Here is a 24,940-nt window from a genome sequence, read left to right on the forward strand (position 1 = left end):
GTAGAAATTCTGGAAAGCAGAATTGCCTAGGTTTTTTTTTTTTTTTTAAATGTTTATTTCTAGGAGAGAGAGAGAGAGACAGCGTGATCAGAGGAGGGTCAGAGAGAGAGGGAGATACAGACTCTGAAATAGGTTCCAGGCTCTGAGCTGGCAGTCAGCACAGAGCCCGACGCGGGGCTCAAACCCACGAACCGTGAGATCATGACCTAAGCGAAAGTCCGACGCTTAACCGACTAAGCCACCCAGGCGCCCCAGAATTGCCTAGGTTTTTAATACAAGCTATCTTCCTGATTGGTGGATGCTCATTTCCTCAGTTCTTATCAATACTGCATTGTTTCTTTAACTTAAGAGTTTTTGCAAACTTCAGGATCTAAAATCTTAGAGGTATTAGGGGATTTAAGAAGTGTCTGATAAGGGGTAGCCCAGTTTTCCTGATTGGTCCCCCTCAACCACCCTGCCCCCAGCCCAGGTTTCCCTTTTCTGAACCCTTGGACCAGTTGCTTGAGTTGTTAGCCAGATATAGTCTGAACTCCTACATTGCCTCTGCAGAGCCTGTCCTTAGTACAAACATCACTAACTCCTGACAGGAGCGTCTAATGGCATTAGCGCTCCTGTAGCAAGATTTTACACCTGTGAAATTGTAGCACTACAGCAAAGTGGGGGTGGGGGTGGGGTATGCTTTGGAAAATGGGTTGCTGCAGATACAAAATTCATTTGCTCTCTATACCTGAAATTTAGTTTCTTGGGTGTTGGCATTTACTTCTTTTTGAACCATGGAACTTTTATTTTCATGAGAAATTAAGAGATAGCAAGTCTTGGGGCACCTGTGTGACTTGGTTGAATGTCTGATTCTTCATTTTGGCTCAAGTCACGTCACGATCCCAGGGTCATGCATTGGGCTCCAAGCTGTGTGTGGAGCTTTATTGGAATACTCCCTCTCCTTCTTCCTCTCTCTCTCTCTCTCAAAAAAAAAAAGGAAAAAAAAGATAGCAAGTTTTGCTTTGTTTATTTAAGTGCCTCAACAAAAGCAAATAAATTACTTTCTAATATTGTGGCCTTTCAGGAAATTATCAACGAGTGGGATGAACAGGAGCGCATAGCCCAAGAGAAAGCTGAGCAGGAAAGCAGCCTGTACAGATACAGGAATAGGAACTCCAGGACTGCCCTGACCGAGGAGGAGGAGGAAGAACGGGAGTTCAGAAAACAGTTCCCACTGCATGAAAAGGTCAGGTGGTGGTAACAGGGTTTGTTTGGGAATGAATTCCCTTGATACCATCCGTGTTACCTTTGATTGGTTTTGTAATCAATTTTTTTGTTATATCTGTATGTAAGTCACTACTTCATTTTCTTGATTGTTCACACAACATCTTTCCTGTTTCCTTTTTGATTGGAACTGGATTTTGATTTGTAGAAGTTCAATTGCTCTAATGTTATTGGCAGGATTTTGCGGATATTTTGGTAGAACCAGCACTGGAGGAGAAGAAAGGTACTTCAGATGGGCAAGAAGAGGGAGCAGCTACAGATCCTGGCCTCCTCTCCCAGAGTTCAATGCAAGCTGTGATGCTCATTCATCAGCAGCTGTGCCTCAACTTTGCTCGGTCCCTCTGGTACCAACAGACTTTGCCATCACATGAGACAAAGCATTACCTTAGCCTGTTTCTGTCCTGCTATCAAACTGGAGCATCTCTTGTGACACACTTCTACCCTCTAATGGGTATGACAGTTTATCATCTGAATACTTTGGGGTGACGGGATTTTTAAAAAATAAGGATATGGACTTAGTTTAAATGATGTCGTTCCTTAGTATTATTTCCAATTTGCCTCTAATAGCTTTAGTGCTTTTCCCATGATTTATTCCTGGGAGGAACCTGGGAACTCAGAAATTAATCTCATAGAATATTGTTTGGTTCCATTTCCTGTATGACCTCATGGGTTATTCCTTGATATTAGGAAGGAGGCTTTAAATTTCATTTTTGTCTACCAAGACAGCCGTAAAAACCAGGAATTTGAATCCATCAAACCAAACTGTGTACTTTTTTGATAACAACCAGGCAATGTCTGAGTTCCTCTGTATGTCTGAGAAACTTGGGGCAGATTTTGGTGATATTACTATGATGTTAGGGTCCTAGTCTTCTAGACCTATGTTGCTTTAGGCATGATTGGCACTGTGACATAATCTGCTTCATTAGTTCTAGTAGTTCATTGTTTCTGAGCATGTGTTTGACATCTTTGTAACTTGATGGCCCATCCTCCTGAGTTCACTGATTGTACTTATGTTAACCTCACAGGAGCTGAGCTGAATGACCAACTCTTGGGCAGTCAGCTTTTGGCCTGTACCCTCTCCCACAACACTCTCTTTGGTGAGGCAGCCTCAGATCTGATAGTGAAGCCTGATGGACCCTATGACTTCTATCAGCACCCCAATGTCCCAGAAGCAAGGCATTGTCAACCCGTGCTTCAAGGTTTCTCAGAGGCTGTCAGTCAGCTGCTGCAGGATTGGCCAGAACACCCAGCCCTTGAGCAGGTAGGGCAGCGGGTGAGGAGGGAACACTGAGGCTGTGGTCTCTGCCATCTGCAGGGGCAGTCATGTGTACATTTCAGTATATAAACAAAGGTTTACAGAGCCCTACTTCAGTGAGACACCACTCACTGCAGGATGGACATACCAGTTTGTATTGCTGTTACATAAATGATGTTTGGGATTCTACTAATTTTATTTGTTGGTCAGAGTTTGCTATCAACATGTTAAAATGCTGCTGTATTGCTCTCTTTATTCAGATACATCTGCACATTAGCGAAGCCTGCTTTTTCCAGATTGGCAGTTTTAACTCAGACCTCAACCAATTTTGTAATAACTCTTACAGCGGAGAGTGGTTAAGAGTTATTGTTTTGGGGGCACCTGGCTGGCTCATATGGAAGAGTATTTGACTCTTGATCTCAGGATCATGAGTTCAAGACCTACGTTGGCTATAGAGATCACTAAAAAAAAAAAAAAAAGTAATTCTCGTCTCAAACTCCATCTTCTTTCCAGAGTAATACAGCAGATAAAGTGTTTATCTTTGATCCACAGCCTCAGAACTTTCTGTGGCTTTCACAGGTGCTTGTGAAACGGGGACTTTTCAAAAAGCTTTCGTCAGGCCTTTTTTCAGTGCCCTATGACTTTGAGTGACTGATACTCCCACAGAGATGCCTACATCTTTTTTTCTTTTTCTTTCTTTTTTTTTTTCCTGCAGCTGCTGGTTGTAATAGACAGAATTCGTAGTTTCCCACTTTCCAGTCCTATCTCAAAGTTCCTAAATGGCTTAGAGATCCTTCTAGCAAAGGCACAGGTAAGATAATTCTCTCTTCCTCATTTTAGTTTGTAGTCAATTGAAAAAAGATGATTTTATGGCAACATTTTTGCTAGAAGGACAGTTTGGGTTGGAGAAGGATAAGCCTATTTGTTTTTCTGGCATGGAGTCAGATCATTACAAGTGAAGCCATTGCCTTGTGGGGCATGTGAGGGACCTGCCTCATCTGTTTTCAACTGTGGGATGCAGCACCCACTGGTACTGAGGGCACCTCTTCCAGGGCTCACAGGTAGGCCTCCAGACCAGCTGTGTGCCTGCACATGCCATCCTCTCAGTCCTCTCACAGCCTCTGAACTATCCGGTGCTTCCCTGATGATCACGTTAGGGCTCTGCACTTCGGAGGGGGTTGAGTGTGTAGCAATAGGAATTCACACTGGGGTTCCTGAATCCATTTTGCCTACCTCTAAACTCAGCTCTTCTGGATTCTGTCAGGTGATTGGAAACAACTTGAAGGTAGAGACACTGGATGTAAGCTCATTGCTATTGATATATCAGCATGAAAGTTATTTAGGCGCCCAGCAGTAAATTTTATCTTTGTTTCTTAGGATTGGGAGGAGAATGCAAGTCGAGCTCTGTCTCTGCGGACACATCTCGATTTAGTCAGTCAGATGATCATTCGTTGGCGTAAACTGGAGCTGAAGTAAGTGATAATCTGTCACTTCCCTTCCCCTCCTGAACTTGTGCTGTAGGGATATTCGTCTTTTCATTGTTTAAGGTAGAGAATGTACTTTTCAGTTATTAATCATAGAGTTAAAAAATAGGGCATTAGGGGTGCCTGGCTGGCTCAGTCAGTAGAGCATCTCACTCTTGATCTCAGGGTTGTGAGTTCAAGCCCCACATTGGGCATGGAGCCTACTTAAAAAAATAATTAGGGTGTTTAAAATGACCTCATTATAGGGACATTTAGATGGCTTAGTTAAGTGTCCAACTTCAACTCAGGTCATGATCTCACAGCTCGTGGGTTTGAGCCCCACATCAGGTTCTGGACAGACAGCTTACAGTTTGGAGCCTGCTTTGGATTCTCTCCCTCCCTCTCCTTTCTCCCACTCATGCTCTGTCTCTCTTTCTCTCAAAAATAAACATTAAAAAAATTTTAATAAAATAACCTCAGTAGAGACCAGACAATGGCATACATTCCTGAGGCGGCGAACTAGGTAGCTCCTCCATCTCCACTCGGGAGGAGAGAATAGTGAATGTTTAGCTTTTGCTTCTGTGGTTTCAGATCTTTCTTTGGCTTCTTCTGTCATGTTTCAGTTGCTGGTCTATGAGTTTGGACAATACCATGAAGCGCCATACTGAGAAATCCACCAAGCACTGGTTCTCCATCTACCAGATGCTTGAGAAGCACATGCAGGAACAAACAGAGGAGCAGGAAGGTAACACCTGTTCATAAATTCCCTGCATATTTAGAAGTTGCAGGCTAATTTGTAGAATGCTGCAGATGTGGGGTTTATCTGTTCCCATGTCTCCTCGTACCACTCCTTTTACATGGGGTGCATCATTTGATTTCTTGGTATTCCTGAGAGGTTTACATGACTTGTTCAAAGTCTAGAGGGCTGGTCAGAAGATAAAGTTTCCTTATTCTCTATATCCAAGAGATAGACAAAAATAAAGATTTCTTTCCTTGGGTACTAGTTGGCCTGCATGAGTTAAAAGCGTTTCATTCATACCTAAAATGAGCACCTTATAATTGTTTCATAATTTGCTATGAGTGTATTTAACATGCAGCCCGAGTGCAACTGCCTGCCATCCCCCAGTGTAGCCCATAGTACATTGCATGCATGTTACAGATATGAAATGATATGCAGGTGTGTATGTTTTCTTCTTCGAATCTTTAAAGATGACAAACAAATGACCCTGATGTTGCTGGTCAGCACGTTACAAGCATTTATTGAGGGATCCTCACTGGGAGAATTCCATGTACGACTTCAGATGTTACTGGTTTTCCACTGTCATGTCTTGTTGATGCCTCAAGTTGAAGGAAAGGGTAAGGAAGGGTGTGTGTGTGTGTGTGTGTGTTTTCTTTTTACTCTTATACTGCATTGTTTAAATGGATTGGGCTTTGAATTCTTCAATAGATAGGCATCTTGTTGCATATCAGGTTTTAAATGAGACATTTTTCAGTCATCTTTTACTTTGAAGTGATTCACATTAGATACAGAGAACAACATTAAAGTACAAACTGGTTATAAATGAAGCCCTGATGAATGAACTCTGCCAGAGGTAAGTTACCAAATGCAGATCTTACGAACTGGCATGTTGAGGCTGCACATCTTTCAGTCTTGACAGTGTAGGTATCCTGCTAATCTTCTGCTTGATCCAGGCCACAATTAGATTCTTTGATCTAGTGAGCGCTCTACTACATATCAGATAACTGCACAGGTAACACTGTCACTCACTGTCCCTGGATGAAACAGCTATTTGGATGAAACAAAAGTAGGACTATAGATTGTATGTGAATGAGCCTCCAAATATGCCATCTTTTAAAACAGGTTCAGTTTCTGCTGACTTTATAGTAAGATTCTGAGAAAGGGTTTGAAATGGTGTTTAGTGGATCATCTGAGTACACCATCTTTAAGAGCAACAAAATTCAGTACAAGCTGTAAGGAAAAATGGGGTAGAGTTGACAGCCTGCCTGTGTCTCTGGGAATTGCTAGACTCAGGTTCCCTGAGGAGCTGTTAAATAATGTGCCTATGAAATGTTGTGTTATCTCATGGCCTGAAGAGTATTGAGGAAGGAATATCACCAAACTGTGCAGCCTACAGATGGAGACAGTAGCACATGCAGCAAGTGTGTTGTTTTTGTTTCCTTTTCATTTCTTCCAGATTCACTTTGCAGTGTTCTGTGGAATTTGTACCATTATTACAAGCAATTCTTTGACCGAGTCCAAGCCAAAATTGTGGAACTTCGCTCCCCTCTAGAAAAAGAACTTAAAGTAAGATGAACAGCTGTCATGATCACTCTTGGGAGAACAAAATCACCAAATTCTTCTATTTAGTTCTTTTCTTTTATCATCTAACTATGAAGCGGGGGCTGTGGGGAATGGAGGAGAGCATTGCAACTGCCAAGGAGGATGGCAAGGTTTATTTTGTGACATTGGCTCCATTGCCAATGCCACGTGTGTGAGGGGTTAGTGGAGTGACCCCTGTCAGAGGCGCCTCAAGAAGACTGCCACAAACGTCAGCTCGTGTTCACTTCCCTGCTCTTGCCCTGGCTGATTTTCTACCTCAAAGGAGTGCCATCTAGTGCTGTGTGCCACCGAGGTGCCCTGGGGGAAGGAGGGCCCTGTCTTTTGATAATTGATTGGTTTTGAGCCAGCCCTGGTACAAGCAGAATACATAGCAGGCAACCTGTTGATCATAGGAGCACTCTCTTTTCATTGCTTTGTGACAAACACGTGGATTCCCTTTTTATTTTTTTATTTTTTTATTTTTTTTATTTTTTTTTTAAATGTTTTTATTTATTTATAGAAGAGAGAGAGAGAGAGAGAGAGACAGCGTGAGCATGGGAGGGTCAGAGAGAGAGGGAGTCACAGACTGAAACAGGCTCCAGGCTCTGAGCTGGCAGTCAGCACAGAGCCCGACGCGGGGCTCGAACCCACGAACCGCGAGATCATGACCTAAGTGAAAGTCGGACGCTTAACCGACTAAGCCACCCAGGCGCCCCGTGGATTCCCTTTTTAGACTTGTTTTACTTGTTTACTGGCACACAGGCCTGTATTTGGGATGGAGTGGGCTCTGGTCTTGGGTAAACAGAGGATTTAGAAAGAAGCAGAATGCTAATAGCTTTATAAAACCATTCCTTGATCTTCATTTATCTTACAGGAATTTGTAAAGATATCCAAGTGGAATGATGTCAGCTTCTGGTCTATTAAACAATCTGTGGAAAAGACACACAGGTAATTTATCTTTTAAAAATTGGTAATGACCAAAGCTCACAACTTTTGTACATTAGATAGTAAGACTAAATTGTTCAAGTGGCCTTAGTTCTGCTTTGAACTCATGATGAAGCACTAGATTGTTTTGATGTGGCTTTTCGACAGCACCCCCTACCACTTGAAGCAGAGTCTGCCTACAAAAGGAATTGGTTTGCCTTGAGACAAAAAAGCCTAAGCACTATAGAAGCATTGAGTCTTCTGCCACATATTAGCTGTTAACCTTGAGTGAAGTGATCCCACCATTCCTGGCTTGTTTTTACTTCTAGAAAAAGGAGATGACAATATCTGCCTTACTTTCCCTTAAAAAATAATCAGGATGATTATGAGTTATCTAAGGGGATCATGTGTACAGAAGATATAGGTTATTAGGTTTTATGTGTACGCATTATGCCGTTTTACATTTCCTCACTTTCCATCCATCTTTTCCTCTTCATCTGTCATTATGTGGGGCCAGGACCCTCTTTAAGTTCATGAAGAAATTTGAAGCTGTCCTGAGTGAACCCTGCCGGTCATCCTTGATGGAGAGTGACAAGGAGGAACAGCCTGACTTTTTGTCACAGCCAGCAGCCACCAGTGAGGCATCCCCCATTCAGAGTCTGAACATGGCACTGAGGGAGACCCTGTTGGCCCGGCCAGCAGCTGCACAGGTATACCTCATGAGATGGTGTTTGCTTACTCCTGGCCCAGTCTGGTGAGGTCTCTGCTTTGTGTGGAAGGCTGTCCCTAGAACCAGGCAAGGTAATGCCTTTGAAATCTTGCTCTTTGGACAAATATAGCACTTGTATGTCTGCCTGACACTGCTGCATAATAAGGCAAAAGGCATCAGTCCTGATGCTGAAAGTTTAATCTTTGCCTATGGGAAATAAGCACTTTTTTGGTGCCTTCCTGTGAAGACTTCATCTACCTGTGATGGAAGACTTAAAGCATCAGTTGAGGAATATGCCATTGAAGCTCCCTTTAGGCTACAACATGGTGAAGCTGCTGTACAGGGAGTGAATGTTTGCAGTGATACGTTGATTTTAGTGGTTGCTGATGACCATAGCATAAATTCTCTCATTGTGACCAATTTCAAGTACCAATAGTTAAGAGCTGGCTTGCAAAATTCCAGATAATGTAACAGTTATGGAGACTTTGGGTGAGCAGGTCGATTATAGGTCCTCATTGTATCCACCTCAGGATGGTCACAGCCTTTGCCTTCTTATTGTACTTCCTATCTTGGATCTGTAGAGTAAGCCGTGGAAGTCCTCAAGCTATTTTTAGTATTTCTAAAGTACAGAAAGTATAATAGAAATTGAGCATAGCGCCATGCTATGGTTCCACAAATATGGTGTGGGCACCAAGTTTATTTTCTTATGATTATATTCATCAGCTCACTGATTTCTGTCATGCTGACCAAAAATTTTGATTTGCTCTTGATGACAGCATAGGAATTTCAGAGATTCTTCAGGGGAAAAAAAAGATGAAAATAGGCCCCGAATGGACAAAAGTTTTTCCCATTATCCAGTATCTGGGTTCCTGATAATTGAACTGTCAGGAAGTGGAGGGTGGGAAGAGGTGGTAGTAGAGCTACGACTTGTGTGTCCGAGAATTGCAGTGCAGCACAGCACCGTAAAGGCAGCAGTTCTAGTACCTTCCGAGGTCAGGTCTGTAGCCTGGTGGCTAGCACGGGAGCATTGCCATAGGTGGGGCAGGGGTCCTTCTATAGTGATCTCACGTGGAGCAGCAGTGGGTTTCTCTAAATAACCAGGACACATGCCTATCTTAATTTGGTGATGCTGGCTTTGTTCTTATGAGACTTCAGAGATGAGGAGAGGATTTAACACTTGTTGAGCAGGGTGTATGTGGAGGGGTATAACATTTAAATTTAGCACCAGTGCAGGTGAGTGCTCTTACTGTTCTTGGTAGTGAGACTCACTTGTGTTCTGTCTCACAGGCTGTGATTCCAGAACAGTGTCAGGGTGCTCCTTTCCCCTTGGAGGGAGAGCTTCTGCGTCGCTTGCCAAAGCTTATGAAACGAATGAGGAAGGTGTGCCTGACACTCATGAAAGAAAGCCGTCTGCCTTACCTAGTGGAGGGCCTTGATCACTTCACTGGTGAGTGCCAGCAGCCAGGGGCAAAGGGGGGGTTTGCTCTTCCTGTTTTCCCCACTGCCCCCAAGAAGGTGGAATTTGTTACCTATGTCCTTTTGTGACCTCTTCAGTAGGGTTGAGCAGTTAATTGAATAAACATGTGGACTAAAAACAGAGCCTAGTTGCAGGAGCCAGCAGAGACCACACAAGCCGTTATAATTTTCATCTTGTCCATAACTAATGCTATGTTACACTATTTTCTACACTAGCCTTGTCTGTATCAGCTCTCATCGGTTGGGGGCATGAATAAAGGGGTACAGAGACATGTTTCCTAGAATCTGTAAGCTGCCCCTACCTCTCCAAATATTGTCTCCCTTGAGTTAAAGGAGAAGATGATTCACCCACTGTCTTCACTGTGGAGAGCTGTAGTAGTCTCATCTCCTGGTCGTCCTTGCACAGGGAAGTTGAGAGCCAAGATTTGCTTTGTAGTATAACAGCCCTGGCTGGGGAAGGGATTCCAGAACTTAATAGATTGAGGTTGTGTCATCCTTTCATCACTGTCTGCACCCCTAACCACCCCCAGTGAGTATGGTGTCAGAGTGAGACTGCTCCTTCTTCAGTGAGGCTACAGTCTGATCTCAGGGAGCTCTTGATTTTCAAAACTTGTTAGTGAGCGCCTGGGTTGTTCAGTCGATTAAGCATCTGACTCTTGATTTCAGCTCAGGTCCCAATTTCACAGTTTGTGGAATCGAGCCCAGAGTTGGGTTCTGAGCTGATAGCGCAGAGCCTGCTTGTGACTCACTCTCTCTGCCCCTCCCCTCCTTCTATGCATGTGCATTTGTGCACACATGCTCTCTCTTTCTCTCTCAAAACAAACAAACAAACAAAACATTAAAAAACAAGTTGTTAGAATAATAGCCTATTATATATATCCATTCCTCAAGATGATTTGCCTTTCTGAGTCTGATGATCAAAATGAATGGGATATAGTTCCCATGTGCATCTTCTGGAAAGGGCACCCACTCTGTGATGGAAAGAATTCTCTAACTTTCCTACAATATCTGTATAATGGTATGTAGTATACTTGCTCTCTTTTTGGAAGACTAGAATGTCTGTTAGTTTGTTAGCACTGCCTTAAAGTATTACATTTTGGGTGGTTTAAACAACTGTTAATTTTCTTAACAGTTCTGGAGATTAAACATACAAAATCAAAGTATTAGCAGGTTTGATTTCTTCTGAGATCTCCTCCCCTTGGCTGGTCTGTTTCTCTTCTGTGTTTTCACACGTTCTCCCATGTCCTACTCCTCTGTTAAAAACCTCAAGTCAAGTTGGATTAGGGTCCACCCATATTGCCTCCCCTTACTTTAATTACCTCTTTTAAAGGCCTTGTATCCAAATACACGCACAGTCTGAGGCACTGGGGGTTAGGACTGTAACATGAATTTTGGGGGACACAGTCCATAACACTGCCCGTGGCAGGCAGCAGCCTCATGTTACAGCCACCGATGGGTATTCATTCAGCAAGGCAGTGTGGTGCTGGAGAAAATTTGGATTTCAGAGTCAGTTTGGCCAGGGCTTATGTCCAGTATTCTAGTTCACTCTTTAGCTGAATGAACTTTAGTGACTAGACCTTTCTGAGCCTCTCCAGGAAGCTGTAAATCAGTGCTTCTGGAGTTGTACTGAGTAAAGGAACATCGACCAAGAATCAGGTACAGGATAGGACCTCAGGATGTATCATATTTATGGAAAATTTACTTCAGATGATTTAAATTCTTAGTATAAATTGCTGCATATAGTGTTCAACAAGTGCTTTTTTTTTTTTTTGGCCTGTTTTTAAACCCTTAAATTAAAAAAAGAAAAACTACTTTTATTTGGTTACTTTGTCATCAGGAGAGAATTCCATGCCTTATTTTCTATTTCTGTGCAGTTTTAGTTTAGAATTTACCAAATGCTAGGGACTATGCTAGTTCTTAGAGCTGTAAAGATGAGTGTCACCTGGTCCGTGTGTCCCATAGTGCCCTGGGTCTCGAGTAGTTTAACACGTGAATAAGCCCATGGGATTTTGGTATTTCCTCCTTGTTATTTCCTTAGGTGAAGTGATTTCCTCTGTGAGTGAGCTGCAGAGCTTAAAGGTGGAGCCCTCCGCAGAGAAGGAGAAGCAGCGGTCAGAAGCCAAGCATATTCTCCTGCGGAAGCAGCGAGCTTTAGCAGACCTCTTTCAACACCTTGCAAAAACTGGTGAGGTTCTCATTTGAAACCTGATGAAGGATGACCACCAGCTCTTAGGGAGGAAAACAATGTGGGTGATGTTGGGGAAATTTCTAGAGGTGATTGTGGTGGAAGAGGGAGGTGGTAGGGAAGGTTTTGAAATGCCATTCTGAGAGTTCAGTCACACATATGATATCCCTGTGATGAACCGACCATTTGTGGTTCCCATATATTTTCACAGTTTTGTAATGTGGGTTCTCAGAAACTTGTGCTTTATTTTCATCACCATATGTTGTATGGTACCAACCCTCCCAATGTAGCTTAGAGAGCAACATTTTCAAACTTTAATGCACACACAAATGCAGTGGTTTTGTTGCCGTAGGGGCAGGGCAGGACCTGTCAGCCTGCGTTCTAACAAGCTCCTGGCTGGTGCTGTTCCAGGGACTTTAGAGTTGCAGTGGCAGTGGGATGGGGGGTGGGCACAGCACAGTCATTCTCGTCTGAGTTTCTTTACCTAAAACACCTGCTGTTTATTTCCTAGGTTTGTCATATCGCAGAGGTCTTGCCTGGGCCCGTTCAAAAAACCCTCAAGAGATGCTTCATCTTCATCCATTAGATCTCCGGAGTGCATTGTCCATAGTCAGCAGCACTCAGGCTGATTCTAGGTTTGTTTTTTAAATTATAAATAGAGCAAATTATTTGAGCTTCCACGTCTTCATTTGCCAAAATGGGGATAGAATACTTCTCTCCTAGCATTGTTGTAAAAATAATATTTTAACAAGTGTCTGGCTTGGAATCTAGCACGTGACAAGCATTCAGTAAGAGCCTTTTTTTTTTTCCTTTTCCTTTCTCTTTCTCTTTTTATTCGACTCTCCCATTATTTTTTTGGTCCTTTGATTTTCCTGAAGTTTTCCTCACTTGATTTGAATTCACAAGCGAAAATCTGTGAGAGAATAGCCACATTTTTAGCTATTTCATATATGTAAATTCTTTATAATTTCTAATATATTCTTGAATTTGAGAAGCTATAAAATTTGAGACAGTTACCTCTGTGTTCATAACTATGGAAGAGGTGTTGGTAAATGACGATTGGCATGAGCTGGGAACACATACATTTGTGTTTTGTTTGCTCAGTGGCCCTTTGAGTACTTTAAAGTTTGATTCAATGCAACATTGTAGAAAGTAGAAATTTTATTTTTAAGTTTTATTTATTTAAGTAATCTCTACACCCATCGTGTGACTCAAACTCACAACCTTGAGATCAAGAGTCGCATGCTCTTCTGACTGTGCCAGCCAGGTGCCCCCAAAATAGGAATTTTACCTAAATATTCTGGATTTCAGTTTTTCAGGAAGATTGGGCCAAGTGGATTTTGTTTCCCATTCAGTCAAAAGTTAAACTGTAGCTCCCTCCTTTGGACAGGACACATGCTCTCCAGACCTCTGTGGTTGCTTTTCCCACATTGAGGTTGGCTGTCATTGCCATGTATCATTTTGTGCTTGGCTGTCCTTAGTCATTTATGTTAACTGCTTATTTATGTTAACTGCGTGGCCCTCGTAGGCCTCAGAATTTAGGACCTTAGCTTCCACTCCTAAGATAGATGTAAAGTTTTCATTATGGAAACTATGCTGTCATTATAATTGATTTCCCCACTATACCTCCAGTGTTAAGTATGTAATACATTCTTTGCATAAAGGACTGATGAGTGCCGGACTGAATGACACCTCACAGAAGTAAATCTATTCACATTCTTAGCTTTTGGTTGTGACTAAATAGTACCGATCTCTGAATCTTTAGGATCTGGGATGGAAAACTGTGGTTTTAATTAAGTATATTATGTTGATTTCTAGGCTGCTGACAGAAATCTCATCTTCATGGGATGGATGCCAGAAGTATTTCTTTCGTGCTCTTGCACGGCACACCAGGCTTAGTGCCGCCTTAGCAGCTCCTGCCAAGGTAGGTGATAGAACCTCAGAATTGCTGGGGCCCAGGGAGCGCTCCTGTTTTGTTCCTCCAGGGCAGCATTCTCAGGTCAAGTGATCAAAGCCCATTACAGAAAGTGAGCTTTTTGCAGAACATCATTAAACTTACAGTATAAACTAATGTAATTTTGTGCTTAATCGGAGAGCATTTTACCATAAATTCTGTTACTTCTATTTGCCAACAAGATCAAATGCATAAGAAAAGTTATGTAAGAGGTGCCTGTATAGTCAGTTGGTTGAGCATCTGACTTCAGCTGGAGTCATGATTTTAGGGTTTGTGAGTTTGAGCCCTTCATGCACTGCTGTCAGCACTGCACTGCTGTCAGCACTGCACTGCTGTCAGCACAGAGCCTGCTTCAGCTCTTCTGTCTTCCTCTCTCTCTGCCCCTTCCCCACATGCGTGCACGCACACACACACACACATACACACACACACACACACACTCTCTTTCTCTGTCTCTGTCTCTCTGTCTCTCTCTCTCAAAAATAAATAAAACATTAAAAAAGACACAGTTGTGTAAGCAAAGCTTCAGGTTGAGAATGCCATCTTCAGATCTTTTTCCCTTTGTGAATTGAGAAAAGACCACTAATTTTGATGTTAAACTAGTTCCTTTTTTTTTTTTTGAGTTTATTTACTAGACCAAGCTAGGGAGCAGCAAAGAGAAGGGGGAAGAGAGAGACTTAGAGAGAGGGAATATTCCAAGTAGGGCCATCCCCAGTGTGGGGCTCAAACTCACGAACTGTGAGATCATGACATGAGCCAAAATCTAGAGTCAAATACTTAACCAACTGAGCCACTCAGGGGCCCAGGTGTTAAACCTAGTTCCTATTCATGGAACCTTAGTGATTTGTGGAAGCCCAGTTTGAGGAGCACTGTTCAAGAAGATGAATGTGTTGCCTCTACACTGCAGCATATCCAAAGTTTATGTAAGCAGAGGGCACTTTGTCCAGAGAGTTTTGGATGAAACCGCTTTCTGGTGACACCTGTGTGTGTGGTGATGTTTGCCAGCAGCACCTTTGGCATGCTTCCTTTCCCCCTTGCAGGAGTTGGGCATGAGCAACGTTGAGCGATGCAAAGGGTTCTCGGCACATTTGATGAAGATGCTTATCCAGCAGCGGCGCTCCCTGACCATGCTGACTGAGCAGTGGATCCTCCTCAGGTAGCCACTAACTAGTTAGTTGGATTTGTGGCATGAATTAGGAACAATTGTGTGAGTCTGCTCTCAATTTGGAAATGAAATTTGAGACCCAGAGAAGCAGATGGGGTTTCTCTTGGCTCTTACCCTTGCTTTTGGTGATGTGCTTCTGCCCTGTGGTTTTCGCAGCACCTCTTGGGAGAACAGGCCCTGGGAGATGAGTCCCGGGCTGAATTAGAACAAATTGCTATGGCTGAGGTACACCTTGGTCTGGATAGAGGGGGTTTGTGGTTGACAGTCCATCAGGCTGCATGACAGGATTGTGTATATGGTATTGTAGCATCTGTCTCTGGGCACAGATCAGATTTGAGACTGCTTTAGTTCATTAGGTGTTTTGGACCACAAGAGTTGCAATTTGCTGAGCCATGCATGGACGCTCCTCAGTGGAAATAGATATTTGAAAGATGAGAACAGTTAGGAAGCCTGTCATCATTTTTTGAATGGATTCTTGGCTGAGAGGTAGTATTTCCAGATTGTAATCACTTTGGCTGCAACTGTTTTCTGCTGTGTGCATAACAATTTATCTAACAAAGTATACCACATTTACTAGATTTTTTTTTTAAATGTTTGTTTATTTTTGAGAGAGAGAGCACAAGCAGGGGAGGGGCAGAGAGAGAGGGAGACACAGAATCCAAAGTACGCTCTAGGCTTCAAGCTGTCAGCACAGAGCCTGATGTGGGGCTTGAACTCATGAACCATGAGATCATGACCTGAGCTGAAGTCAGACGCTTAACTGACTGAGCCACCCAGGTGCTCCAGCATTTTTTTTTTAAGTAGTGGTTGAAATCACTACAGTGATGTGATTGTGTTGGGTGGGAAAAAGCTGTAAGGGTGTAGGTGATACGCAGTGAGTTTTGACACTTGTGTAAGAGTGAAGACACTCTTTCTTCAGAAGGATACATTTAAGTGTTTTAAAGGGCATTCTAACAGTGTCAATCTGTGGGGGTTCTCTCCTTGATTATGTGAAAAAATCCATACTTTGTTCAGAAACAAATGAAGTTATTATGAAAAACAACATGGTGATGCATTTTAAGGTGCCACACGATTTCTCCATGGGTTTCTCTACACAGGAACCTCCTTGGCTGTGTGCAGGAGATTCATGGCAGGCTGACTGGGCCACTGGTCTACCCCGTGGCCTTTCCCCCTCAGGATGGTGTGCAGCAGTGGACGGAAAGGCTGCAGCATCTGGCCATGCAGAGCCAGATCCTGCTTGAGCAGCTCTCCTGGCTCCTCCAGTGCTGCCCCAGTGCAGGGCCAACTCCAGTCCAAAGTGGCACCCTGATACAGGGTCAGACTTCTGCCCCCTCCTCGGAAGGACCAGAGCTCACCAACGTATGGCCTTCTGGAGCAGTACAGAACCTCATCCCATCAGAACTGAGTTGCCCATCCCCAGTACCTCGAAATCAGCTGCCCTCTGGTTGCTGGATACGGAAGCAGGATGAGCTTTGGCAACAGTAAACTGCAAGATTAACAGAGATGCTGAAAACTATTAAAACAGTGAAAGCTGATGTCGACAAAATCAGACAGCAGTCTTGTGAGACTCTCTTTCATTCTTGGTGAGTATGCCTATGCGTGTACTGTCCCTCTGTGTGGTTGCTTGCTAAGAGTTTAGTAAGGGGATAAAGTAATGAAAGGTATTTTATTTCAATTCTGTTTTTCTGTGGACCGTCATAGTGCTTTGTAGCATATATCTAACTGCAGATCTTGAGATCCAGTGAATTATCCCCTGCTTACATTTTAGTGGGTGGAAGGAGCTTGTGTGTGTGTGTGTGTGTGTGTGTGTGTGTGCGTGCGTGCGTGTGTATGGTAGCCCCTTCCTCTCAACATTATTGAATTTCTGTTGTTGCAGGAAAGATTTTGAAGTTTGCTCTTCTGGGCTGAGTTGCCTGTCCCAAGTGTCCATTCATTTGCAAGAATTGGAGTCCTTGTTCATTATTCCAGGGATGGAGGTTGAGCAAACAGACCAGCAAATGGCATTAGTTGAGAGTCTGGAATATTTAAGAGGAGAAATCAGTAAAGCCACAAATGACTTTACTTCCTGGAAGACACATCTACTTGCTTCAGGAAGCCAAAGTGGTAAGACTGTCTGTCATTCAGCAAGGGAGTCAAAGCCCGGTGTGGGGGTGATGTCTTAGAGATTTAAGTCTAGACTATCTTAAAGACACATTATGTTTTGTCCCAGACGTATCTCTGCAGGGTTCTGAGGCAGGCAGGTGTGGTTGGAACCCCCAGCTCTTAACTCTTTCTGTCTCATTTCTCTTTCTTAAAGTTTATTCATTTATTTTGAGAGAGAAAGAGAGGGAGAGAGAGAATCCCAAGCAGGCTATGCACTGTCTGTGCAGAGCCTGATGTAGTTCTCGAACTCATGAATCATGAGATCATGACCTGAGCCAAAATCCAGACTTGGACTCTTAACCATCTGAGCCACCCAGGTGCCCCTCTGCCTTATTTCCTTGAGTACCTTGCCTTTGAAGTGATCATGTCACTTTGTAGCACACATGCAGGGAGGCAGCACAGGCTCACTCACTGTTAACAGACAATTCTCTTAGACTAGGCCTGATATTTGGACTAAATTGGTGGTTATACACACCATCTTAACTGTTTTCATATCTTTGGCATTCTTTTAGCAGAACTTTCAATAAAAGACGATTAACTTGTAATTCATGTTAGCAGGGAATGTGTCTCATTCATCTTTGTATTCAGCACAGTTTGACACTGTGACTCACTTGTAGTAGGTGGCTAACAGGTGGGTGTTTGTAAAAATAACAAGTGAGGATTGTTAATGAATTCCAGAGGCACTGAAGCAAGTGACTGGGGTTTTTTGTTTGTTTTGCACCTTGTTACTTACTAGGAAACCAAATGTTAGAGGAAGGGTTTGTGGAAGATTTTTCAGAACAGGTGGAAACTGCCATCCGGGCCATCCTTTGTGCCATCCAGAACTTAGCAGAAAGAAACAGTAAAAAGACAGAGGAGAACACTGAGTCGACAAGACCAGAAGAAGAAGGTGGTATGTCTGAAATCAAGCAAAAACTATTTTTATACTTGATTTAATTTTTAAATTTCTTTTTGTGGCTAAATATATTTTTAAATCTTTAAAAATGTGTGTTTATTTTTGAGAGAAAGAAAGAGTGCAAGCAGAGGAGGGGCAGAGAGAGAGGGAGACACAGAATCCGAAGCAGCTTCCAGGCTCTGAAACTGTCAGCACAGAGCCTGATGCGGGGCTAGAACCCATGAACCACAAGATCAAGACCTGAGCCAGAGTCAGATACACACCCGACTGAGCCACACAGATGCCTCTTTTTGGCTAAATATTTAAGGATAGATGTTGGGAATGATGACTGCATGAATGGAGATGAAAAGGGTTTATTTTGTGTTACTCATTATGTCTTCCTTTTCTGTGCATGAAAGAGGCAGCAGGCTTAGAGGGACTGCAGTCAGGACATCTAACAAAACTCTTAGAGGATGACTTGTGGGCCGACGTGAGCACTCTGCACGTGCAGAAAATAATTTCTGCCGTCTCTGAGCTGTTGGAGAGGCTGAAATCGTACGGCGAAGATGGCATGGCAGCAAAGCACACGGTAACCAGCAGTTCTTCACAAGCTTCTTGCCTTCCAAAGTGGGTTTCACTTTGCTCCATGTAGGTTGTCCCGAAGCAGGCCGTTGATGGCAAAAATCACTAAGCATTTGGTTTCTTTATGCAAGCAGGTAAAAACGACTGACAGACTTTGAAAAGTTTAGAGCTTGCTAGCTGAGGGTCACAGTTGCAAGATGCATAGATGCAGCCCAGGGTATCTATCTTGGGATTCTTTCATACCCTAACCATACATTCCTGGGTGTTTGATGTTAATGGTGGGTGTTGCTGCTGTCGACTAATGAATGGCCACACTCTGCAGATACCATTCCCTTCATAACAAGCTAGCAAAGGGGGAAGTTGGCACCTCCATGATACTCCAGAGAAGCATCTTATGTTGTGGGACGTTCTAAGACTGTAGCATTGACTCCAGTGCTGACTTTGGTTCTGAACAGAATTCCTTTATAAACACCTTATTTTAAAAAAAATCTTGTTGACTAAATGGAACATAACTGACAGAATTTAAAGTGTACTTTTGTGAAGGTTTGTGTGAAGATGGAAGAAATATCAGTGAGTAGAGGCGTGTGTGTGTGTGAGTGAGTGAGAGAGAGAGAGAAGATATACATAAAACTTACCATTAGTGGCATTTAGTGCATTCACAACATGGTGCCACTCCTGTTACTGTCTAGTTCCAGAACATTTTTTATTACAGAGAAAACCCAGCACCCATTATGTAGTGTGAGCAGGCCTTGTGATCTTTTCCCCGCAGTTCTTCAGCCAGTGCTGCTGCTTGTTGGTGCGTCTGGTGCCCATGCTCTCCAGGTACTCAGACCTCGTCCTCTTCTTCCTGACCGTGTCTTTGGCAACTCACCGTAGCACTGCGAAACTGCTCTCTGTTCTTGCCCAGGTCTTTACGGAGCTTGCCCAGGAGGTAAGACTTGATGTGAAGCACTTTGCTGTAGCCAGTACCAAATACTCGGGAGCCACTAGTGCTTTGTTTCACAGGCTTTTATTTTGGACCTTCGCAAATAGCAGGAGGTGATTTGCTCTCCCTGTGGATTTTTCAGGGCTTTGTCCAGCACCCTTTCGCTTCACCTGTTACCACTAAGGTCTTCGAACCGGCAGGCCCCCCACTGATGAGCTCCCTACACTGTAGAGGCCATCCTGAGCCTTAGTCTCCTCATTTTACAAATGAGAGCTGCCTACACTCCTTGGCATTTTTATGAGAACTACCTTCAATTGAATATATATTTATTGTTTTGTTTTGATTTCCTTAGTATTTTAAGATTTTCTCCAAATCTAAGTACAATCCTGTTGAGAGTCACTTGAAGGTAGGAATTTACAAACTAAAGATGGGGTCTAGGCTTCTTATAAATAGTTAAGAGTTCTTAGTTCGTGTATCTGGACTATTAGAAAGGGTTTTAAAATGAAAGGCAAGCCCATGCAGTGTATGCAGAGGATAAGTGTGTGTATGTGTTGAGTAACAAATAAATGAGTGTCTTATTTGCTCCTTCTGTCTGATGGGCACTGAGCCAGTCTCACATCCCATCACACACACCTTATGCGAGACTGCGGTTCAACAGTGTGTGGTGAGGATACCCTGAGATTTGGGTCAATTCTGTTTGTCCACTTGTGCTATTACTGTTGTCTGACAGGTTTTAGAATGACTTTGGCCTGTGTTTTGGAGTGAGGTTTGGAGGTTTTAATATAAGCAAAGTGTTGGGAGCCCTTTGGCTATTCCCGATGTAGCTACTGTAGTGATGTGTGCCCTGCAGAAGGACCTCTGAGTCTCTGCCTTGTAAGGTCGTATTCTGCCTATACCTAAATTTATCTTAAATGTTTATTTATTTATTTTTGAGAGAGAGAGAGTGCAAGAACATGTGGGGGAAGGGCAGTGAGAGAGGGAGGCAGAGAATTTCAAGCAGGCTTTGTGGTGTCAACACAGAGCCTGATATGGGGCTCAGACTCAGGAACTGTGAGATTATGACCTGAGCCAGAATTAAGAGTTGGACATTTACGTGACTGAACCACCCAGGCGCCCCCACCTAAACCTATTTTAAAATAATGTAGCTCAATGTGACAATTAGGTAAAAGATTTTTCAGTCAGCTTTCTAAGAATACATTTCCTGATAGTGAGTTTGTCTTTCCTTTAAGTTTTTAAGTATTCCAATTGTATTCACCTCCTTTCTGAATAGTCTTGAGGGAAATTAAAAGTAGTGCTAAGATAATAGATCTATGTCATAATTACAACACTGAATCCAGGGAAAGCTGTTTGTGTGTAACTGAGTCACAATCAGTATTTGCTGCTTCGGGATCTTAATTCCTTGTTAGTTGGCAGCTTATTTTTTAGTACTTTTCCATCCTCAGATTGACAAATAACTTGATAGCTTGTCTGATAACATTTCTGTTTGAGAGCCACTGTTTTCTTCTATTTGTTTTTCTATTCATTTTTGTCCCACATGTTAGCAGTTGATTTTTCTTTCCAAACTATTTTCCAACCCGAAACAGTTTTATTAACACTTCGTGAGTGTTTCTGTCTGACCTGTTCTTGACTCTAGACCCCTGTGTCAGGGTGCCTTGGCAGAAAATAGCTGAGGCCAGATGTGGCGGCTGTTTTAGCTCAAGAGTTGAAGGAGGGGCATATTTTTTATATTAAGACTAACATTTTACTTGAGAAGCACCATACCACATTTTCTTCAATTTTTGAAGTAAAAATGAAATCTGCTATGGCAGCTGTTTCAAGTTGCCGAGCCTCCAGGGTTACACATCTTTGCTCCCTCCTCTCTCTCCTCTCAAGCTTACTAATTTGAGAAGTAAATAAAGAATGACAAAATCCCTTTGGGATTTAGACATGGAGAGATTCTACCCTTGCTCAATGACTTGCACCTAAATACTGTCCAGATAGAATTCATTCAGATTTTTGTCTTGCCAAATGAAAAATTACCACACACTAAAGGGCCTCTACAGAGTTGAAACCTGATATGTTAAATCTGATGTCAAGCTTTGAAACTACATAATAACTGTTATCAATGAAGAAAAGAATATCAAAAGTTTACTGTATATATTTCCATCAGATTTAAAAGTATTGAACTGAAAAAAGCTAACAATTTTTTTTCTGTATCAAGACTGGAAATCCTTTTTTTAAATTGCTTCTGTGCTTAACTGTTCACTGTCTTATTTTTAAGGGATTTTGCCTGCCCAAAGAATTCATGGAAGATTCAGCAGGAGAGGGAGCAACTGAGTTCCATGATTATGAGGGAGGTGGAATTGGGGAAGGCGAGGGCATGAAAGATGTGAGTGACAAGATTGAAAATGAAGAACAGGTATGTTTTCATATGCGTGAAACATGCATACAGTTTACAAAAGCTCAATCCCCTTTCCCTTTCTTTTCAGTATTAAGTTTTACACATGAATATTTACTAAGTTAATGGTTTCAAGCTGTGATCCATGGAGCCCTAGGAACACTAAAGCTTTAGGGAGTCAAGTATAAATAAAAAGCCTAGAGACCAAGGAACTTTGTAGGTCAGTCATTAGTTATGGTTATAATTTAAAAGGGAAATGATTTAAAATTTTGGGGCTTATTTTACTTTTGTTTTTTTTAAACGTTTATTCATTTTTGAGAGAATAAGACAGAACATGAATGGGGGGCAGAGAGAGAGGGAGACACAGAATCTGAAGCAGGCTCCAGGCTTTGAGCTCTCAGCACAGAGCCCTATGTGGGGCTCAAACCCACAAACCACGACCTGAGCTGAAGTCAAACACTTAACCAACTGAGCCACCCACGCACCCCAAAATTTTATTTAAAAAAATTTTTTTTAATGTTTATTTCTGAGAGAGAGAGGGACGGACAGACAGACAGACAGACAGGGTGAGCAGGGGAGGGTCTGAGAGAGAGGGAGATAAAGAATCTGAAACAGGCTCCAGGCTCTGAGCTAGCTGTCAGCACAGAGCCCGATGCAGGGCTCAAACCCACGAACCATGAGATCATGACCTGAGCTGAAGTTGGACGCTTAACTGACTGAGTCACCAAGCGCCCCCAAATTTTGTTATTTTAAGTGGGGAGGTCTTTGTGGGTGATTTTCTAGAGTATTTTTGGTAGTGGTTTATTGAAAGATAAACGAGGCTATTTTAACTGACCACTGCATTAAGTAATAATGCCATTGTTTACTATTAATAGGTTTTATTTTATATCTTTAAGACCCGTTGAAAAATTTTAGTCTATATCCTCTTTTGGTTGGAATCAAGAATGTTTTGGAAATAGATGACTTGGGCTAAGATTTATCCAGAGGATATAGGAGTGCTGATTCATAGGGGCACATGTACCCCAGTGTTCATAGCAGCACTTTCAACAATAGCCACATTTGGAAAGAGCCTAAATGTCCATCAACTGATGAATGGATAAAGACGATGTGGTTTACATATACAATGGAATACTACTTGGGCAATGAATGAAGAATGAAATCCTACCATTTGCAACAACATGGATGGAACTGGAGGGTATTATGCTAAGTGAAATAGAGAAAGACAGATAACATATGTTTTCAGTCATGTGTGAAACTCGAGAAACTTAACACAAGACCATGGGGGAAGGGAAGGAGAAAAATTATTTCAAACAGAGAGTGAGGTAAACTGGAAGAGACTCTTAAATACAGAGAATAAATTGAGGGTTGAAGGGGGAGTGCAGGAAACAGGGAAAAATGAGTGAAGGGCACTGAGAAGAGCACTTGTTGGGATGAGCACTGGGTGTTGTATGTTAACTAACTTGACAATAAATTATATTAAAAAAACGTAAAATATTTTACTAGAAAAAAATAAAGCTGAGGGGCAGTTGGGTAACTTAAAAAAAAAAAAAAGAAGAGTGTGAGCAGGGCAAGAGCAGAGAGAGAGAGAGAGAGAGAGAGAGAGAACTTCAAGCAGGTTCCACATTGTCAGTGTAAAGCCTGACGTGGGGCTTAATCTTGTGAACTGCGAGATCACAACCTGAGCTGAAATCAAGAGTTGGATGCCCAACCACCTGAGCCACCCAGGCACCCCTGTTAGCTTTTTTAAAATGCCTATCTCATTTGGAAATGAGTGGGGTTTTTTGTTTGTTTTGTTTTTGTTTTTACATATTAGCACTTATTTAGATTTATCAACTTGACTTGAAAAACAAGAGATAATGGAATTTCTTGGGGCACTTGGTGGCTCAGTCGATTGAGCGTCCGACTTTGGCTCAGGTCATGATCTTGTATTTGTGGGTTCGAATCCCGTGTCCGGCTCTGTGCTAACAGCTCAGAACCTAGAGCCTTCTTTGGATTCTATGTCTCCCTCTCTCAGCCCCTCCCCTGCTCACATTCTGTCTCTGTCTCTCAAAAAATAAAACATTAAAAATTTTTTTTAAGGAGATAATGGGGAGCACCTGAGTGGAGTAGCTCAGTTGGTTAAGTGTACTACTTCGGCTCAGACCGTGATCTCATGGTTAATGGGTTCGAGCCCCCATTGGGCTCTGTGCTGACAGCTTGGAGCCTGCTTGGAATTCTGTGTCTCCCCTCTCTCTGCCTCTCCCCCACTCATGCTCTGGCTCTGTCTAAAATGAGTAAACATTAAATAAAATTTTAAAGAGATAATGGAATTTCTTTTTAGCGCCTATATTCGAAGTCTAAAGCAGACCATAAATTTTTATTTAAGATATGGTTATAACTATTAAAACTAAAGGGCCAAGCCAATTCAAACTTACTCTCATCCTTTGAAGGGAAAAGTGGAGGAAAAAAATCGTGTTATGCTAGTGTTGATGTGGTAGAACTCTGCTTAATACATAACATATTTCTTTTTTATTTGCCACGTCTCTATTTCTCAAATTTAACTTTGTCAAAAGTACTTTTCTCATAGAGAAAAGATAAAAATGAAATTTAATAGAAAGATGCAATCAAATGTGAAAAACATTAAGTGGATTAAAAGTTATCAGAGCAATTTGGCAATATCTCATAGATTTTACATTGTGTGTATTCTTTGACCAAGGAATTCCATGTTTCCTGATAGAAATGCTAATGTTTTTTTACTCAAGTATATTCACTATAATATTATTTATAGTGGTAAAATTATAAAAGAATCTAAATATTTATCAAGAGGGAATTATTTAAATTATGTTACCATCCATGCAGAACAAGGTTATAAGTTAGAATGAAATAGTTTTATATATATCAGCATAGAAATGTATCTAAGAGACATTTTTTCAGTTAAAAGAAAAGTAGAATGCCAAACAGTTTGTGAAGGTATGGTCCCTTTTTGTTTAAAAAGATATTGGGAGGCAGGTGTTGCTACAGATTGCCTATATTACTAAATGTGTGTTGGTGTCTTCATGGTTAAAAAGATGCACCGGAATGTCACTGGTGCTGAATCCTTTGGGAGGAGGATGGTGGTGCCATGGGAAACTGACTCTGTTTTGCTTAGAATTCTTTTAATGACATTTTATTACTTTTGTATTTTAAAAAAGCATTTTTAAAAATCCAACCATAATGAAAGAACAATCAGAAATCTTTGGCCCAGGGGCGCCTGGGTGGCTCAGTCGGTTGAGTGTCTGACTTCGGCTCAGGTCATGATCTCGCGGTTCGTGGGTTCGAGCCCCACATCGGGCTCTGTACTGGCAGCT

The 24,940-nt window shown here is 42.2% G+C and overlaps 1 protein-coding gene across 1 annotated transcript in view; it reads left to right on the plus strand.

Annotated features, from left to right (window-relative positions):
* MDN1 (midasin AAA ATPase 1) overlaps positions 1–24,940 on the plus strand; it is a 170,583-nt gene that overhangs the window by 124,407 nt on the left and 21,236 nt on the right. Inside the window, 21 exon segments of the mRNA XM_039232166.1 lie at positions 1,064–1,225; positions 1,441–1,714; positions 2,289–2,524; positions 3,234–3,329; positions 3,896–3,990; positions 4,605–4,726; positions 5,191–5,337; positions 6,177–6,286; positions 7,176–7,249; positions 7,743–7,935; positions 9,222–9,381; positions 11,449–11,595; positions 12,107–12,230; positions 13,414–13,519; positions 14,590–14,705; positions 15,812–16,297; positions 16,591–16,817; positions 17,593–17,748; positions 18,150–18,319; positions 19,082–19,243; positions 21,498–21,635. Of these exon segments, the coding sequence (XP_039088097.1) occupies positions 1,064–1,225; positions 1,441–1,714; positions 2,289–2,524; positions 3,234–3,329; positions 3,896–3,990; positions 4,605–4,726; positions 5,191–5,337; positions 6,177–6,286; positions 7,176–7,249; positions 7,743–7,935; positions 9,222–9,381; positions 11,449–11,595; positions 12,107–12,230; positions 13,414–13,519; positions 14,590–14,705; positions 15,812–16,297; positions 16,591–16,817; positions 17,593–17,748; positions 18,150–18,319; positions 19,082–19,243; positions 21,498–21,635 (3,501 nt within the window).

Source organism: Hyaena hyaena, unplaced genomic scaffold (assembly GCF_003009895.1).
Source record: "Hyaena hyaena isolate Hyena2069 unplaced genomic scaffold, ASM300989v1 scaffold_66, whole genome shotgun sequence".
Classification (NCBI taxonomy): Eukaryota; Metazoa; Chordata; class Mammalia; order Carnivora; family Hyaenidae; genus Hyaena; species Hyaena hyaena.